Genomic DNA, 21,162 nt, shown 5'->3' on the forward strand with positions numbered 1-21,162 from the left:
AACAAATAATATGGCATTTATGTTTCTCATAAAGAATGTCATGATGCCTTTAATCCTTTGAGGATTAAAAAAAAAGGTAAGGGGATTAGGTAGATGATTTACGAGCTTTGTCTCATCCTCTACCACCACCCAAAATGCAGCCATCCAAAGAGAGATCAGCTCCCAGCATTCCAATCACACTGGAACTCTGGCTGAGTAACAACTCCAAGGAAATGTAGGCCAGGTACCTTGTCACCTGTACCTCCCTGCTACCAGCCAACTAATAGATTCTCAGTTATGAAAGAATCCCAAGTAGAATGTCTGTTTTAATACTGCTTTGCTCTCAGAAAAATTTAGGCCTCAATGATAAAAGTCCTAGGAAACACCCCTTATCACATTATCAAGTTATGTTGAGTCCTTTAGAAGTATATGAAAGGACTGCATGCTCAATATTATTGTCACTTTTTTAAATGAATTGAAATGTTTTTGCCCAAAATTACTTCCACTCATGGCATAAGTAACAGAACAGATGCTGACATTTTACATGTAGATGGTTCCTCAGTGAAGCAGCACTTAATTAAAAATGGGGATTTGAGAGATTTCAGAAAATTTCATGCCACCCTAAAAATACCAAGTACTTAGTTTATTTTCTTTTTCATGAGCAAGCTAGCATACTAGCCTAGTATCTTTCTGTTTCATTATTACTAAATGCTACAAGGCATTTAAAACATTTTATTGAAGTAGAAAGTCTTGCAAACCAATAAAATCATAATTTTTCTCCAAACACACATGATTTTAACAGAGAAATCTAAAGTATAGAACTGTTCAAATACGCAAAGGATTTTAGTCATGAAATGTCTTGGTAATTGGTAAAACAGGCACTTATGACCAGATGGAGATTTCACATGGCTGCAATTTTATGTAGACTTGGTAGAATGTTGACGAAACATTGCTGGTGCTTTGGAAATAAATTTCCCTTTCAATTTGAAAACTAAACAAAAGGCACAAACCCGAAGGCTCAACTGAAACACCTTCATTCTGAAACCAGAAAAATCAGGCCTGGATTCTGATGATGAAAAGTAGAGAAGTAGCCGGTTGGCATTCAGTTGACCACCACTATGGCCTGACTCCCCTCTTCTTCCTCATCTGCTTCACGGACATACATTATTCATTTTAAAGAATTTAGAAGGTAAGCAACCAATCCCATGATTGTTTGGATGCGCCCACATGTCATGCCATAGCCCTATTTCTAGGAACCTGTGAATATAAATAACTTCTTTCACAACATTTTCAATGAACAATAAACTTAGCTGTTATTTTCAGCAAATGTGTAATAATGTAAATGAGAAAAGAAATATAAAATTGTTAACCTGCTAGTGATGGAGTTCAAGGTTTTAGAAGCAGTTTGTTATCCTAAACATTTGGTAATTGGTAGGATTATTCAACAAGAAACAAAGATACACTCAAATTGTTTGATCATTCTCTGCATGTCCTGAAGATCAGGCTAACATGAATTTTATTTTGTACATTTATGAAGAAATTGTTCTCTTAAGAACAGAAAGTTAAATTCAGAGCTGTGATAATCCTTAAACCTTATCATATTACAGTTTGTCCTTTTCACAGATGACAAGATGAACTATTGAACTGAGTGTACCGATTCTCTATATTAGTATTTCAAAGAAGAACTAAGTATTTGGAGGAGTTAATCACAACATAGAGTGCATCATATGAAATTACCTCACACAAGTTTATTAAATTGACCTGTCCCATGCATACTCTGAAGTAGGATCAAAACTAATCTTTCCAAAGGACAGACAAAAGAAGTAAGCACCCAATTTTCTTTCTTTTCAATAAAAATAATTAAAACTAGTTCTTGTTTTAGTAAATTCAACTTACTGAAAATTTACTATTACCTTTCACAGTACCACGCTGATGATTTCCCTTGAATAATCTGTATATTGGACCCAAAGAAACCATTTATTCCATACATGCATAAATAATTCTCAAATAGTTTAAAGGGTGTTGCAATTGTAATTTTAACAGCAATGCAGTAGAGAGGAGTAGACAGCACTGCACTAAATGCAAAACACTTTGGAAGCCAGTTCCAGCTGTGGTAATTAGTTTAGCTAGACAATATATTTTCTCTGGGTCTCAGTTTCTCCATTTCTAAAACAGAATTGAGAAGACTTGGCCTGCTTACAATAAAGAATCAGAAAGGATGCCTCAAAGTTCTTTGTAAATTGTTAAATACTTTATAAATTTACGGTATTATTATTTAAAATCATTACATGTATCTCTATGTCATTATACATATAAAGAATTGTAAATCATTTTTAAAAGAATCAAAAATTTGAGAAGCACAAATTGCTACCCAATAATTTATGAAACTAAACACATGATTTTGCCAATCATTTTCTCACTGACTCTGCAAGGCTATTCTAACCACTGGCAGATTTGAATACATAGATCAAAGATGTTTCCTGTCTTTTAAGGACAGCACTGAAGGATTATAAGGCAATGCATTATTCACTTATAGCTAAATGGTTTGTTTTTCTTTGTTCACGAATCTAATCTAAATTAAAATACACACATTAAATACACATTAAGTTCTTACTTCTTAGTCTTACCTCTCTCATAGATAAAAGATTTTATTCAACACCATTTTTCTATGCAAATTTTAAGAAGTTTTGATGTAACTCCATCAGCAATTTCCAAAATCATTAGAGATTCATTAAATTTTATATCATAATTAATGAAAACCAAAGTTCGCTTGGTTAAAAAAAAACTAAGGTAAAATTTAAGCCTTTATTTATCATTAATAAATGATTTTTAGCATTTTCAGGGCACCTGGGTGGCTCGGTCAGTTAAGTGGCTGACTCTTGATTTCAACTCAGGTCATGATCTCATGGTTCCTGGGATCAAGCCCATCATCATGGTGATAGCACAGAGCTGCTTGGGATTTTCTCTCTCCCTTTCACTTCTCCTCCCCACCTCGTATGTGCATGTGCTCTCTCTCTCTCTTAAAATAAAATAAAACAAAAAATAATGATTTTTAACATTTTAATAATACTTTTTACTCAGTTTGTGCTTTCTAGTTTGTTGTTGTTTTCCTAAGAGATATCTGCCCATAAGCATGAATATGGTGGACCAGGAAGGACTTTGTGTCAGTGTGTGTGTGTGTGTGTGTGTATGTGCATGTGTATAGCTAAAACTGCAGAGCACTTCCATATGCACTGTTCTGTGCACTTGACTTACGTGTTCACACATTTATTCCTCCAACAACCCTATACTGGGGACTATTACTACCCACATTTTACAAAAAAGAAATTGATAGAGAGGTTAACTTTCTCAAGGCCACACAGAAATTCTTTGGCAGAACCTGGATGCAGACCAGAAAGTTTGCCTCTGTAGTCCATTCATGAATCTTAAAAATATAATACTCTGGGGGAAAAAGTAGCAAAAAATACAGATTATGATATCATTTTTTAAAGTCTTAAAATTTAAACTAAATGGTACATTATTTGAGGACACAGATACATGTGGCAAAACTATAAAGAAATCTAGGAAATTATTACTGAAAAAATTGGGGATAGGCTGACAGGCTGATGAGAGAAGGGAAATGACTTGAGAAAGGCCTATAGGGAACTTCACTGGTGTGGGAGCCATTCTATTTCTTAAGTTGGGTAGGAGATTCACTGGTGATCATTTTAGTACTATGGGCCATAACTTACAAATATGTCGCAGCTTATCTTATATGTCAAATATTTTATTGTAAAACTTAAAGAAAATATTAATCAATAAGCTATTCAAACTCTTTAACTTATTCTGTATTTATGATACATGTGAGTTGGATAAATTACTCTTCTCTGTTTCCAGAGTAAAGCAAATGTGGTCAGGGATGGCAAAGGCTTGGCATGAATATCACCACTTCCTCTCATGATGGACAGTGGTTCAACATGGCTTGCTCCCTCCCTTATCTGGCCAATGTCTTAGAATGTGGAGAGGTCCACGTAGGACTCTGAGAATTCATGACTGATTAGGAACAGGTGGTTGGGGCTACTACACCAATTTGGTTGGAGGTAGCACCCCATCATCATTGTGCTAAAGGATCCCTAGAATTCTTGCTACTGGGAAACTCTGGGATTCCCAATTGGTAACACTGATGCCTTTCAAAGATGCAGTTACCTGTTAAGTTTGAAGCATCGGTGGGACTCAGTTGTAACCAGTGGCGGGCATCAGAGTCAGTCACAACATCTGTGGGAGTGCTCAGTTCCGGGTCCTCGTCACAGGTTGGCCATGGGCTCATGGACAGCTCTGCCTCGTTGTTATAGCCCAGAGCTGTGTCACTGCTGACACTTTCACCTGGCACAACAGAAGAACCGAAGTCTGAAATAACAAATTGCTGGAAATCAGAATGCTCCCGATTACTAACATGCAAGTAACTAAACAGTTGACGCAGCAGGAATCTTTCAGGGGATAGGGGCTCAAAAGGTGACTCTGTAGGGATCTTTGCCAACAAAACAAACCTCCCAGGTACAGGGCATTGATAGTCATTACAAGCTCCATGAATGTAACATGTCACATGAAGTGACATTCTTTTCAAGGAAGTCTTTAATTCAGTTATCCCATATACCCAAAAGATTATATCAGGTCCTTAGCTTTCTATTGCAATATACACAGCTACAAAATAGGAGTGAGTGGAGGAAGAAGGTGGGAATTCATTTCACCATGAATGCAAGATTATTCTCCTAGCTGTAAGAGTCTAAGGATGCTTTATACATTGAGCTCAATATTTAGTCCTAAACCCAGAGTCAATCACCCACACTCACTGAGGGATGAAGTGTCCAACTGCAAAAGATTTTCTCCAAAAGAAATTTTCTCCCCTTTAAACACTAAAAAGTTTTAATTTGTCATCATACAATGATGCTTTCAAAGGCTATTAAGCCGTATAGAGCTATTTAGTCTGACACAAAACAGACCTAGACAGTCTACTCCTCCAAGTCTCCTGTCTACTTCATAACAGTTTTATGTGTCTACCCTTCCTGTCTGCCTACTCTTCTGTCTGTTCTTTGTATTTGCTGCTGACCATCCCTCAGCCTTGTTGCTTGGGATTTGTTGTCCTTCCTTCACTTGCCAGAACTACAAGTTGTCCCAGCCACCAGATAAACTGAAAGTTGCCCCAGAAACCAACCTGTTAGGTCCCTAAGTTCATCTGCCACAGAACTCCAAGCCCACAGGGTCTGAAGGTGGAGCCTAAGAGGAGCTCCTCTGCCTCTACCAAAACCAGCCTCGATTTGCAGGAACTGCCTGTTATGCAATCTGAGAAGGGCATGGCCAGGTACCTGACTTCATGGAAGCAAAGTATTAGGGCCACAGTTTACAATATATAATATATCCAAGGATTTGAATCAAATTTCAAATACTTATACCACTGATTTCAATGTGCTTCTGAAGCTTTTTGTTCCTAGCCTGTGGGAACTTTCTGGAGAAGACCAGTTTTCCTTCTGGGTTTGTTTGCTCACCCAGCCATTGACCTTGGTTGTGCCTCTTACCTGGAGAAAGACCTGGGGTGGAAGGACAGGCCTCTAAGGCACACATAATGGACTGGACCTGGTTTACTGTATGTGTCGACTAACCACCCATCAATCCTGGGATTCCAGGAATAAAAATGTCCCAATTCACAACCGTGACTCTTCAGAGGATAAGATACAAGTTATAAGAGAACAAAATAGATCCACTCTTAAGTGGGACGAACACAGACCACATTTCCTGGAACTTACTCTTCTGTCTTTCCTTACATTTTCCTTGTGTCTGCTGCAAATCATCTTTTAAATCCAATTCAGCAGGGCTGCTGCTTCTTCTGACTAAGATCTTCAGACAAAAAGAAATATTGCATTTGTTACAGGAAAGTTCTAATTTTTACAAGACTAAGTTTCTAGTCCACATTTATAAAGAAAAAGAAACAAACAATAATAACAGCAACAAAAAATTGAATGATGTTTTCCACTTGAAGGATATGTGTTCACAAATTACTATAATTGAATTATAAAATTACTCAAGATCTGAAATTTTTGGCTTCTTCTTTGTCAAGTGACATCCAATTAAATTGATCTACCGAGAAGGGATGCCAAATTATATGGAAATAATTTATTTTTAAAGTTTTATTTGCACTTCTGCTTGAGCACACATACATAATGAAGCCAATTTGCAGAGGGCCTAAGTTACCCAGGAATGGTGAGTGTGCAAGCCGGGAATGTGTAATTTCTATCTAGGCATCTAAAAGTCACTCAGTGCCTCTTTGTGAAATATGCAACAGACTTTCCTGAGCACCGCCTCAACACCTAAACCTTGTGTTAAATAGAGACGACTAAAAGATTTGGAGGCAATCTGCATCCTCTAAAATTTATAACTTGCTTGGAGAGACAAAACATACACATTACACATAATGATCACAGTGTACATAAGCAAAATGTGCAAGCAAACTCTCTCTAAAAGGTATGCAGAGTAAAGTGTTACCTTAATCGGCTCACAGTTACAGGACAGCTGTTCAAGAAGGCAACAGACATGAAGTGGTAGAGAGAAGGCAGGAGGGGATTCAAGGCAGGAAGCACTGAGTGGTAATCAGCAAGTTCTATGTGCAGGAAAAGAAGCTGATTATAGCAGGCCATGCAAGGCAGTCAGGCGAAGAAGGAAAATGTTAAGAAGAAAACGCAGACCACCTTCTAAAAGAGGTAGCTGCCAGTGGGCCTTCAACATCAGGCTTACAAATTTCAACCCAATATTGACAAAACAAGCAACTGTATGTTCCAGATAATAGTTTACTGTGATTAAAAATTCAACTAGAAAGATAAGTCTAGTAGTCATCTGTGGGATATATTAAAATTAAGAAGAAAACCGCTATGAACTGTTAGACTGAATAAGGAATGAGATGATAAGGCTTTTGATGGTGGAAAAGGAGAAGAAAAGATAAATAAGAAAATGCTGTAGAATGACAGACAAGAGCTTATACGAGACCTGTATATGGGAGTGGAGGAAAATTAAATCACAAAAGGATATGAACCTAGGGAACCATAGGAATGATGGTGATGAAGGAAGGAAGGGAGGGAGGGAGGGAGGAAAGAAGGAAGCATAAGGATAAAGGAACTTGAGAAGATTTCTGATGTTTTAATTTTCATATTTAGGCTAAATATCCAAAGCAAATGTACCGTAAGTGGGCAATAAAAATCTAGGAGTGAAATAGAGGATTAAGTCAAGAATGAAGATGTGAATTTAAGGTCCTCCAGTGCAAAGTGTGTAAGAAACCTAGGGTTCAATGAGCCAACTAAAGGGAAAAATATTAAACAAGCAAACAAATGAAAAGGAGGGGCTGAGATATACAATTAAAAGACAGGACAATTATTAAGCTAAAGCACAGAAGTAGGTCATGGATGAAATATCTAGAAGACTAACAGTACATGAAAAAAAATACTACCCAGCCTTAAAGAAGGATGATATATACCTAATGTGATAACAGAAATATACCCAGGATCCTTCCTCAACTAAAAAGCAGAATGTGGGTGGTTCTGACTATATGAAAGATGTTTGGAATTTCCTCCAGCTATAGAAATAGATTTTATGTAAGAATTTCAGGCTCACAGGGAAGTAGAATAAATCTCCCAGTGATCCATACTCCCCCCACAAAGTGAGTAGAAACCAGAGCAGTGAAAACAGGGCTGCCATAAGGGTAAATCTACTATTGCCACTGCCAGTGGCAAAAGGACTGAGATTCCAGGATTAAAGGAGCACTCATTGGCTCTTGGAAGAAACAAATGCACATTGTCCTGGTGAAACTCCATCACTTCAGACATCCAGATTTCCTGTAGATTAAGATCCATCAGCTAGGAACTCATAATCAAAGATCACTGAATACCCAAGGAAATAAATAATCATGTACAAGAGTCTCAGAAACAACAAATACTAGATTTAGACCCCACTCCTACCCGCCCCTCCCCGCAAGGACTTCAGACAATCAGAAAAAGAATTTAGAATTGTAATTTGTGACTATTTTAAAGACATAAAAGATGGAAATCACAAAAATGAGCAATCACAAAAAGGAGCAAGCAACAAGAAATTATTAGAAATTACAAGAATGTTTGAAAAGAATTAACCTGAACTTTCAGAAGCAAAAGTTATCATTGTTGAACTAAAAAACTCAGTGGAAGTATTACATAGCCAACTCCATATGAAAAAACAAAGATCTGAAAAACAGATCTAATGAATCACCCAGAATGTACCAGAGGGCCAAGAAGAGTGGCAAATGTGAAAAGAGACATAAGAACGTGGAAGACAGAATGAGAAAGTCTAAATATATTTCTACTCAAAATTCCAGAAAAAAAGAGCTGAAAGAACAAACAAGAGGCAATATTTGAAGAAATGACTACCAAGAATTTTCCAGAAACAATGGAAGAACAAGATGCATGGCAGATAGCGTATACAAAGAAGGACAAATGTATAAACCAAAAGAAAATGCACCTAAATATAATGCAAGAAAACTGAAGGGCAAGGACAAAGAATAGCAAGGAATGACAACTAAACAGAATGGACAGAACTCTCAAAAACAACAATGAAAGACAAAAGATAGTAAAAAAATAGCTTCCAATAGAAGGTGGGGGGAAGGGATAAAGAAGTGGAGGAACTACAGTAATTAAGATGTTGTACTACTGGCCAAAAACACAAAGTTACCAATCAGTGAAGATAAGTATATATGAGAGAGAGGTATCATTTCAAATCAATGAAGGAAAGATGAATTCAATAAATGGGACCAAGGACAAGTGGTTATCCATGTGGGAAAAAATAAAATAAAATTAGATCCCTACCTCCATAAATAAGAATCAATTCAAGATAGATAAAAGACTTAAATGTGTACAGCAAAACTGAAACACTTAAATATTCTTATCCTTGTAGAGTTGGCATTTTAATATTTCATAAACCTAACTATAAATATAATAATCAAAAATACCAAAATTAAGAACTTCTGTTCATCAAGACACCATTGAGAGAGTGAAAATATAAACCACACACTGGAAAAAAATATTTTCTAGAAACATAACCAAAATAGGATTACTCTTCAGACTATATAAAGAATTAGTACAAATAAGAGAGAAAAAGAAAAAAAAAATCAGTAAGAAAATGTCAAAGACGTCACATGAAACACACATGGTCAATCAACATGTGGAAATATTTTAAACTTTATTAGTAATCTGAAAAATGCAAAATAAAATGAATTCCCATTTTCATCCACCTAACTCACAATCTGACAATAGCAAGTATTGACAAAAATGTGGATGAATGGGAACTCAACACATTGTTGGCAGAAATATAAGTGGTGTAATCACTTTGGAAAACATACAGTCTCTTGTAAAGAATATTCTTCTACTTTATGTCTCATTAATCCCATGCCTAGATAGTCACCATAAAGAAAAATCTCAAACATGTAGATCTTGAAACATATACAAGAGTGCACATAGCTACATTTTTCATTAATAAAAAAAAGATGAAACAATCTAACTATCCATCAACAAGAGAATGAAAAAATAAGTTGTGACATATTCACAATGGAGTGTCATATGGTAGAGAAAACTTAGGCTACACGCCACAGTGTTGATAAATCTTAGAAATATGTGAGTGAACAAAAGCAATAAAATCACTTAATAAAGTTTATAAATAAGGAACACTAAAGAATATAATGTGGAAATACATACATATAGAACAAAACTATAGAGCAAAGCAAGGACATGATAAACACAAAGCCAATATAACATTCTCTGAGGGGACAAGGAAGGAACATATATAGGCCAAAGCAACAGCACTTGAAAAATTCTAGTTCTTAAACTGGGTTGTGGGCATATAGGTATTTATTTGATTATTGAAACATACATATATGTATGAAATATACATATATTGTCAAAATACACATGCAGGTATATACAGAACATATATTTATTAGTATATAAGTATACATAAACATATGCATGTTTATGTATATATGACATATATACAAGTATAAATAAACATATATAAAAAGATACATGCCCTTTAAAAATAAAGACAGAAAATTTTAACACTGGTTATCTTCTAGGCAGGGAGGACTAGAGAGAGATTTTCTCTGTTTATTGTGCACCTTTCTGTTATGTTTGAGTTTTCTATAAATATATATCTACATATTTTTAAAGAATGACTAAGCAGGAGTCATGTGCATGCATGAAATGTGGGCTACTTTTTAGTTTTTCTTCTTTATACTTTATATTCAGTCTAAAGAGATAAATGCTATTTTACATTTTTCTAAAAAAGAAATCATAACTGATCTTTGCAAAAAAAAAAATCACTTATCTAGCAACTCATGTCAGGTGGAACATGCTACCTAAAGCAGTTTCAGGAACAGGGAATCTGAATATACGTCTGACAGGCAAGGATACCTGCTTAAAAATATAGAATGCCAGGTACTGACCAGAAGGTAAATTCCATTTTCATGCTAATTTTTTTTTCTATTTTTGTAGTGTGACTATAATTTTACACAGAAAGTAAGAAAGCCTTTAAGAGCTCTCAGGGTTGTTCAGGGCAATAACACATCTAAATGGAGAAATGTTTTAAAAGAACTGCCACATAAGCGTATTTATTATGCCAATAATTTATATGTTTATTTTTAATTACAAACTGATATAGTTTGAAAATATCTTACTGTTATTCCTTCATGTTCTTTCTTCACATATCCTTTATTTTCTTGAATAGGCTTGGACTCTGCAGAACTCAAAGTCTGTATATTTTCTACCTTTTGACCTAGAGATTTTGGGGAAAAAATTAACAAAATATTTTAGATGATAAAATTGGAGAAAAAAATTTACATGTAAGTAATCAAATTTAGATATCCTAAGATATGTAAAAATAGGAGTTACGATCTGGCAAACTGATAGTCTATGAGTCAAGTCTACCCTATAGAATCTTTGACCCACAGATAGCTTTTAAGAGACTGCATTGAGTGCAGCCAATAGGTCCACCTAGCACATTATGCCAGCACAGGGGAAGGTAACAAGACTCTCCTAGGGGCCTTGAGAATGGGATCTCAGAGGAAAGCTGCCTGAGTTTGCCAGGTGAGCTGACAGGAAAATAGAGCAGGAAGGTGGTTCAGTATTGCTCAAGAATAAAGACTGACGAGAGAAAGCATGAACTTATCAGTATCAGTGATAAAAAAGGGAATATCACCACATAGCCTATAAACACTAAAATGATCATAAGAGGGTCTTATGAATAATCTGGGGCCAATAAATTTGAAAAGATTACATGAACTGAACAAATTCCTGAAAAACCACAACTTATCTGAATCAAAACAGGAAAAGGAAAATTTTAATGGTCTTAAAATGATTTAAAAATGTGAATATTTTTTTGAAATCCTCCTAGAGGAAAATTCCAGGCAACTGGTGAATTCTACCAAATATTTAAGGGGAAAAAAAAATTTAAAACAGTCTTATACCAAACCTTTCAGAGAACAGAAAATCTTTCAGACAATACATTTCTCAAATTATTTTAGTGTATCTTCTTACTTCAAGAAAATTTCTAAGAGGGAATACTTCCCTATTTTGATGAGGCTACGAGATAACCTGTTGATAAACAAGATGGTTTATCTCTTACTTAACTGATGAAACTAAAACTAAATAATAAGCATATTCACTGCCACCAGACACAACTGAAACATGCACTTTCCCTGTAAAACACATCATTCATTGTTTACAGATCTGACCATCTGCCTCTCTGCTTTGCTGGAAGGTGTCAGAGACACTGTGTAGATGGATGCCATCAGCAGTGCTTATTTTCAGCCTCAGCAGAGTTCACAGGCTGCTAATAAACTTTTTCACAAGTCCAGCCAGCCCTCCATTCTCACTGTCAACTTTTATGGCTCTCCTCACAAGACCCTTTCTTGCATGCCCCTACCCTGCCTCCTACTTAACTCTGCCGCTCGCCCGGACCCTGTGGTGTGACATTCTCTGCTTCCCACCTACTCCAGCCACCACTGGACTTCTCTCTAGTCCCCAAACAGGCTACTCTTAAAAGAGGTGCACCTAGGGGCACCCGGGTGGCTCAGATCGTTAAGGATCCGACTTTGGCTCAGGTCACAATCTCACAGTTTGTGGGTTTGAGCCCCACGTCAGGTTCTGCATTTGCAGCTCTGAGCCTGGAGATTCTGTCTTCTCTGTCTCTAACCCTCCCCTGCTTGTCTGCTTGTGTTCTCTCTCTCTCTCAAAATAAATAAATAAACATTAAAAAAAAAGAGGTGCACCTAAGTATATATAATTTTAGATAAGTGTATTAAACAGTGAAAATATTTCATTGCCAGAAATCACATCCTTGCTATCAACTTAAAAAGCAAGTTTCCTTGAAATAAATTGAGTGGAGTTAGAATAAACGCAGAAAGCAATACGGCGTGCAGCTCCTTCCCAGCCAGGATCCACAGTCCTGTATTGTTTAACCACTGCAGCTACTCCGTACCCTGAGAGGAATCTGGGCGGGGCGGCTCAGTGACGTCAGGTGTGCTGCTGCTCCGAATGATGTGCTGCTCCGCCCCCAGGCAGCCAGATTCCATGGCAGGTGCATTTTCTGATTGCTGACATTCTTCCACTTCTGTGGGCATTAACACAAAACATGCAGAGATGTATTCAAAGATTTTTAAAAATAATTTCACCACTTGAACCAACTGATTCTAAAAATGTAGTCTGGGATACTTCCCCCCGGTCCAAAATTATACAATAAGATAATCTGCATTTACATACTAAAGTTTTCTTTCTACACTTGTTAACAAGTAATATTCCACTCTAAAAATACGTTTTAAGTTCTGCAAAGCATTTTATTTTCAAAATGGAGGAAAAAAAAGAGAAAAAGCTGCAGAAATGGTTGAGAACTGTGAAAGTCACTTGGAATTTCTGAGCCGGGCATGCCAAGGAATGTGGAAACCAGGAAATACACAGAATAGGTAATTTACATTTGAGGAGAGTAGAAAGACACACACACACACACACACATGTGCACACACACACTCTCTTATAGGAAGATAAAAGGAAATGGGAATTTCAACTCTATCATTCCTTTCAACAGATAAATGCACAACTGTCCAAAATAAAATACTACAATTATTTAATAGCTTTCACCACCAAATGCAATGCTGAATTAATTACTAAAGTACAAAAATGATCCACTGGCATTTTTGGAGAATTAATACATAATTGTTATAAAATAGAAAACCATAGGTGAGTACTGGCCACTGGATAATCTCAGCTAGCATTATTACAAACTATATTCTCCCAGAGAATGAGTTCTCTATTCTCTATGTGGCTCCAGAGAGGTCCCTCTAAAACCAAGATCTGACTGCACCACTTCTCTCTTGCCGAGGCCCCCCATCATTGTACAGCCAAGCCTGGGATCCTCACAGTGGACATAGGGCTCCCCCTGACCTCTCCCCACAGATTTGATCCCCCACAGGAGCTCTGACTCACTTTAGTCTCCAGCAATCCTAGCCCACCTGCACCTACTGCTCTCTCCTTTCTGCGGCTCACTCTTCCACACTACCCTCAGACCTGTTCCTGCCTCCTTTCCTCCCTCCCTTGCTACCTGGACACCCCTCCTACAGGACTTGCCATGTGGTCCCTCAGCAGACTCCACACTCACTCCAACAGTCATAAAACTTTACATCTACATAGCTGTAACATATTTTCTAAAAATTTTAATTTAGCTAAAGTTTCCTTCCTTCTAAGATAAAAATTCAGCCTGTATTATCTTACCCGGCAGTGTCAACCACTTCCTCACCTGAAATGAAGCTCACTGCCCTTGTGCCACCCTCAGTATAACCCTTTACTCCGAAGATAAGCCAAAGTGCTGGCTCTCCCTAGTCAAGTTGTATGTATGTATTACTCTACATGTAACACACAGGACTTCAAGAGAAGGGTGCTGCTTTATTTTTACTATCCAAACAAAAATTCTATTTTAAAGTACACTGATACATGTAATGAGACTTTAAAACTATGAAGTTTGTGTGACCCTTCATTTATAATTCAGAATACTGGGCCATAGTCTAAATTTAGGCACTGACGGGAAGCTGAACTTAGGGCATAAGCAAAAGACAGTCAAGGTAGCAAGACAAGAGCACACAGACCCATTAAAGCCGCATCTCTTCCAGGTTGTCTTTGCCCTTCTCTTCTCTTGAATAGCCAAGAACTGTTCATTTTCCCACAGAGAGACACAAGACATGTGTACATGTTTGTGATCTCCCCACACATCTGCAAGCTTAGACTAGGCCCTTTTCACAGGTCTGCTTCTAGGCTCCTCAGCATTAGGCAACAGAAGCCAGATGATACCATGAGACCAGACCCTCCCTGCTGCCTTCGTTCATTGTTTATTCTAATTATGCAAGATACTGAAACCTTCTGGGAAGTGTTTATATTCGTTAATGAACCTACTTGTTAATCTAATATCAGTAGAGGGAGCCCAAGAGCTTCCTAATTCTCTAAAAATGATTGGCAAGTGCCAGTTTTTATGGACAGTGGGAAGAGTGGCTTTTATTCACTTAAACTTGATGCCAAAAACTGGTAGATGTTGGTTTCTGGGCTAGGAGCAGAAACAAATAAGAGCCAGGCCAACACTGGCAGCATCTTTTTAAAGATAAAGAACATCGCCATCTGGTGGGATACCGTACAGTCACAGCACCATGGTTTCCAAATTCGAGTGTCCCCACTGGTCCTCAACACAACAGACGGACGAAGAGCCTGCCATCACCAGCTGGTGTGCCTTCCCAACAGGCTGGCCTAATGCAGCTTTAAGGCTTTGTTTTTGTAAAACTGTTGGTAGGGACTTCTCTGATGGAGAAGGTCCAAGCCCACAGAAATCACCAGAAATGGTGAGGATGGGAGCATCCATGATGAGGGTGGAAAGAAAGGGGAGAATCATAATGTCAAGCATACTGTGAGGACTGCTATGCTATTGGTTCCCTGAGCTACTCCTATAGCTAGCTGACTGTTAAGTGATCTAGTGTGGAAAAAGAATTTAAAATTCTTATCTCACAATTAAAATCCAATTTTCTGATTTGTAAATGTACAGTTCTTGGCCTTTCTCACACTTTATACTAAGTATATAGTCAATATATGCCTTGCATAAATGAACAAATGAATACCAAAAATATTTTCTTGATACTTTTTCTTTTCTTAAATAGCTCTTGAGCTCCCTCTGCTGGCTTTTTATTTGTTAAGAAAGGGACAAATGTCAAAACTGCTCCCGTTCCACAGTGTTGCTGTTTCATAACAAATTAAGACCATTTAATACTGATATGCAAATATCAAGATACAGGATTATGTGATACTCAAAGCATGAACAATCTAAGTTATATAAAAATTACATTATAAATTCTGGTTAGGTCTAACACATTCTCTGTTTTGAGTACCACACAATTTGTTCAAATCACTTCAAAGAGCTAAATTCTATCTCAGATTCACCAAATCATTCATTGTCTCGCAAGCATTGCTACCCTAATAACTCAAATTTTAAAAGTTCTAACCTTCTAGCTTCTTGATAGTGTCAACTACACAGTACCATTACAAAATCACTGCTTTCTAAGGCTCCACTCAAAACACCAGGAAAATGATCAAATTAGAATTACTTCATTTTTCCCACTGAGAGAAAAATCCACATGATTAAATTAAATTAAGAGTGCAAAGTCTTTAGAAACTTCTATTTATTCCAGACGTCTGACCACTTTTCAAAGCAATTTCACTCAGTCTTTAATCTAAGGCTTTCTTAATCAATCTTATTAAATGAAGTGAGACTCATTCTTCAATTACCAAAATTCTGGGTTCCATTTATCCCTCATACAAGGTTGCAAAGGCAAAATGAATAGTTTAATTTCTTTTTAAAAGCATTGTTCATAAGACCAACTTGAGCCTATTAAAAAGCACAAGAGATAGAAGTCAACTCAACATCTTGAGGTTTCTTAGGAGGTCCAAAGGTGAACCAGCCCAGACCCTGACAACAAGCACTTCCTGACAATTGGATACTACCTGCAAGCCTGACAACCAGAGGCAGAAGCAGCCAAACAAGGCTTTCAGTTTGGTACCATTAAGTCTCTTTTAGAATGAGAGAAGATCACTGAACCTCTAATTGCTACAACTACAATGGCCCTAAAGGAAAAATAAAATCTATCATCAGCATGGCCTATAAGCACTACAGACTGATAAATGTCCCAACATAAAAGCAGTTAAAATTGCAAAACAGCTGGAAAGCATTGTTCTCACAAAGGAGAGGAAGGAAAATCACCAAACTGCCAGTTCTACTTCCCACGTGTGTGTTTATGTAGCTATTCATATAAATGGGATACAGGTGGTTATTACTTTCCCCAAAATCTGCTGCCACCAAATAGAGTCCCAAAGGGACCACAATAAATATAATCGTGGCTGAAGGTAAGTAATCCTCTATTGTTTAGATTATTAAAGCAATTTTTACATATAGACAAGAAACAAAAATAAGAAATATTAACAAATGAAAACAAAATTAGCAATCATTTTTATAGTAAAGACCTTGTGGCCAGAAAGTCAACATTAAAAGTGTCTGCATACTACGTATAGGTGGATATACATCTACCTATATCTAAACTTAGCCATAGGTAAGCAATATATGCCAACACACTAGGATTTAAATTGGGGCAGAAATTTAATACTCTCATGTGCCAACCGGTGAAAATGCACAATCTAAAGTAGGATTGATATGCACTGTTCCTGGCCTAGTCTCTCGACAGGACAGTTCCAAAGGGAAATGGCATCATTTCCTTAGTGAACTAAGGAGGAGTTCACTACTGTAGCTGTCAGATAAAACACAAGGAACAGCAGACTGTTCTCAGTGTCACTACACGGCTAAGTCCCTTTACCCTTCATGCTATAAAACCAGGAATAAAGATGGCAAAGGCAAGAAAATACTGACTTGGCATGGCCTGCTTTGCTTCACCCCAAATCAGGGTCTTTCAACCTCAACACTACTGATATTTTGGGTCCGACGATTCTTCATGGTAGGGGCTGTTCTGTGTAGCCACTGTCAGGTGTTCAGCAGCATCCCACTAGGGGCCGGTGTTTAGGCACCGCCCCAGCTGTAACAACCAAATGTTCCCTGGGGGGCCAAATCATCCCCAGTTGAGAACCACTGTTCTAAATCATATTTAACTTCTGTTGGAACTCTGTGTGTGTGTGTGTGTGTGTGTGTGTGTGTGTGTGTGTGTGTATGAATCAAGAATCTGAATAAACTAAAATATAATAGTAAATGAGAAAAAGGTTTCCAAACTGAGATTGTGAACAAAAATAGATTTCTTAAGAGAAAATATTCCGGACAAACTAGTAGAAACCTTGATCAAAGGAAACAACATGGGGAAAAAAATGCACTGTGAAGAACAAAAACTTTTCACCATGAAAAGAATGCCTTTTGGGTGTATATTAGCTATATACCAGCCAAAAAGAAAACAAAACTATTTTAGATACTTTATTAATCATCTCTAGGCAGTAGTACTTTTTTGACAACCAGATTATCAAGTAGTTGACGCTCATCAGTAACTTGACTGGGGATCATGTTACCATTCATATTGCTTTTCACCTTTGGTATCTACTAGAGAAAAGTATTTTCTGAGAAGTGTAATCCGTAGTCTCAATGAAACAAATTTCTTCCTTCATATTCTGTGAATTAAATAATATGACATCTTACATGCTCATCAGGGGAAGTAAGATTTAATTATGCTTTACTACACTACATCATCATACAATATGGCATGATTTAGTGCTACAGAAAGCCACACTCAGGCTATCTCCGATAGTAAATAAATACTGATTTACAATGCCATCTTTCTGAAAATAAGAACATGAAAACATATCCCTCTTAGCATGAAAAGTCAGTTCATTTTAGAATCTCTGAACAGTAACTGGACATAGGCCTAATTATTCACTGCAGAGCACAGTAGACCCTTTTTTTGAGGGGTCTATGGCAAAAATCACCATTTTTGATGCCATAACATTTTAGTAATCCAGAAAATACACTGTGTACAAACTACAAGTGGGTGAACTCAATTTTAATTGGCTGGAGCACAAGAACAATGTCTCCTTGTTTTGAAAATCAGCACTTTTTACCATCTTTTTTTTTTCTACTCAAATCAATAATCAGTGTGACTGATAAACATAAACATTATTACTTTACACATGATTACAATTTATTAATCCCAAGGAGGTATTGCCTACATGATTTTTCCCGTTTATCAATTTTGGGGAGGCACAGCAAGCAAAACTTTTGTGCTGCAGGCATTGTATAGAAGGCGCCCATCATTGGTAGAAACTATGGGTCAAAAAGTCCTAGAGCAAAGACCAGTGGTGCTGCAGAAATTTTCCTTGACTAATGGCTACTAAACATTTAACTGCATAAAAACAATTATTAATATTCACCGAAAATAAATGCAAAGTGCAATGTCCAGGCACGCATGCGCAGTGTGGGGGGTATTAACAAAGGAAGCAAGGCCTACAGGCAAGCAGGAGAAGCCCAGGGACACTGACGGACACATGAGACAGTGTTACAGTACCTGACAGCCTGTGAGAGCAAGAGGAGTAAGAGAGACCAGGTAAGAGAGCGCTCACGGTGTGAAGGAGGAGCGGGACGCTTTTAGTGGCAGGCAAAGCCTCAGAGAGGTGGACACAGTTGCTGATAGACTGGCTTCGCTTAGCTTCCAGGAGAGATAAAGTAACAATTATGTCAGAAGCACATTAGGATCTTTCACTTCTTTTCTTTTCTTTTCTTTTTTAACTTATTGCTATTTTTCTGGGCTTTCTTTCAAATTTAAAAAAAGGTCTTTTAAACTTTAAAGGAGGTCAGTACAAAGTAGAGTATTTAACTGTAGTCTCTAAATACAGCCAACCTTCGGTCATTCTGATGACATGGGAGAATGGACACTCACACTGTATCACTTTGTATCACACTCACACATTTGGGTTGTTTATTTGGGCAGACACCATAATCCATTTCCCCTTCCTAAAGCACACATACATGAAAAGACAACAGGCAGGGAGGGGAAAATCTAGCCTAAGATTAAAACTGTTCTATAAATAATAAATAATTTAAAAATTGGTTTACTGAGAGCTGACTGTATTCAAAAGCAAGTCATTTAGTAAATTAAATATCCTAAAGCACAGAAACACATGAAAGTCAAGTTGAACATTAAAAGATTTGATATTTGAGGGTAAAAAGGCAAAAATCTCCATGAAACCCATCCTTGTATATCACATTTCATGCTTGTTAAATCCATAATTTCTTAGGATGAACTTTATGATGTTCTCAAGTTTTCTACAGACCACTATTTAAATGACCATTTGAGAAAACAGATAAACACAGGAAGAGAATATGCCTCATATATACGAAACCACCATCAGTGGGATCAGTTTTATCCTTAAAACTAAAATGTAAAGGTTGACTTGTTTTATTATTTTTACATCACTTTATTTCACATTCACGGAATACAAGTACAAACGGTAATGACACATTTGCAGAGGGTGAAACAAAGTTTTTACTTCCTTGCCCCTCCCCCCCTCAAACCCCCCCTCCTCTGGCTGTCAGTATTCCCAGGTCTGATTCCCACAGGGAATCCACAGGGACTACCTGCAATGGGATTACAGCACACTCTTCACAAATGGGTAAGATGATACTTCAAATGACTTCCATGCGAATGTCAAACTGACTTACTTCAAATTTCCTAAAAGATGTGTTCATCTCTCAATGTCAGAGGGCGTCTGAAAGAGCTTTCCTTTTATGAATCAAATGTGTATTTTTCCAAAACTGATCACTAGATATTTAGAAATAATAAAACTTATAATTATTATAATTATAATAATTACTTTGTGTGGAAACTGACTTGCTTTAATCACTCATTTTAGACATCTAAAATTTTAGCATCATTCACACTCAGGAGCAAAGTTTTCCTTTATAATTCTTTAAGACTCTCCTTGCCAGTTCCTTTTAAGTTGCAAACTAGTTCCTTCTCTGTTAAATTGTTCTTTCTCTACTCTGCAATTGCTTATTTTATTATTTCTGTCTTGCCACCATCACTGACATTTTCTCAATCATTTTCTTAATCTAGATTAAGTGTAGTCACTGAGGCAAGTTATAATAATCTTTTCCTTTAATGTTTATTTATTTATTCTGAAAGAGAGAGTGGGGGCAAGAGGCAGAGAGAGGGAGAGAGAGGATCCCAAACAGACTCCACGCTGTCAGCGCAAAAGCCTAACACAGGGCTCCATACCAAGAACTGCGAGACCATGACATGAGCCAAAGTCAAGAGCTGGACACTTAACTGACTGAGCCACCCAGGCGCCCCTATAATATAATAATCTTAAATTATTCTCGTACTCGGATTAGGAAAAATAAATCACTTTCAAATGGGTCTTCCATGATAAACACCTTACTGCTAAAGGTGACAAAAACTGCCTGAGCTGCTATTCTCATTAAAAGGTGGCCTCGGGGCGCCTGGGTGGCTCAGTCGGTTGAGCGGCCGACTTCGGCTCAGGTCACGATCTCGCGGTCCGTGAGTTCGAGCCCCGTGTCAGGCTCTGTGCTGATGGCTCGGAGCCTGGAGCCTGTTTCGGAGTCTGTGTCTCCCTCTCTCTGACCCTCCCCCGTTCATGCTCTGTCTCTCTCTGTCTCAAAAATAAATAAACATTAAAAGGTGGCCTCCACACTATCAACACCTACCATAAAAGTATTCTGGGCCTTTTTAAAAGATGGAAAGGCAAGTTATTACACAATGTAAAAATAACAGAACTGAGTAAAACCACTAATAGTCTATATAGATTAGTTTTATAAAACAGCATGATACAATAAAATCTTCAGAGACCGTTATTTTCACAGGCAACTAAAAAGATAAAAATGTGAAGTAAAACAGGAAATACATATGTATTGCAAGATACATGAAGATAATAGATTGATCCAACTCAATAGCTCTTGTCTCATTATCTTTTTAAAAGTTATGGTTCCAAGTGTTATTAATTTTTAATACTCTAAAGGCCAGGTTTATGACTTTTAAGCGACATAGTCTAAACAGACTTTTGTAAGAGTTCTTACTGATGCAATACCATATGTTTCCAGATGCCTAAGAACACT

General features: G+C 37.2%; 1 protein-coding gene across 2 annotated transcripts in view; it reads right to left on the reverse strand.

Annotated features, from left to right (window-relative positions):
• RALGAPA2 (Ral GTPase activating protein catalytic subunit alpha 2) overlaps positions 1-21,162 on the reverse strand; it is a 329,438-nt gene that overhangs the window by 182,781 nt on the left and 125,495 nt on the right. The window contains exons 17-20 of one of the 2 annotated variants that reach the window (XM_047068562.1): positions 12,499-12,630; positions 10,697-10,794; positions 5,778-5,850; positions 4,165-4,341 (exon numbers count right to left, since the gene is read on the reverse strand). In XM_047068562.1, the coding sequence (XP_046924518.1) occupies positions 4,165-4,341; positions 5,778-5,850; positions 10,697-10,794; positions 12,499-12,630 (480 nt within the window). Of the gene's footprint in view, positions 1-4,164; positions 4,342-5,759; positions 5,851-10,696; positions 10,795-12,498; positions 12,631-21,162 lie in introns of both variants that reach the window. The other variant, XM_047068561.1, reaches the window with a different exon arrangement.

Source organism: Lynx rufus, unplaced genomic scaffold (genome assembly GCF_022079265.1).
Source record: "Lynx rufus isolate CCGP_SWC_20201006 ecotype Redwood Valley unplaced genomic scaffold, mLynRuf1.p SCAF_8, whole genome shotgun sequence".
NCBI lineage: Eukaryota > Metazoa > Chordata > Mammalia > Carnivora > Felidae > Lynx > Lynx rufus.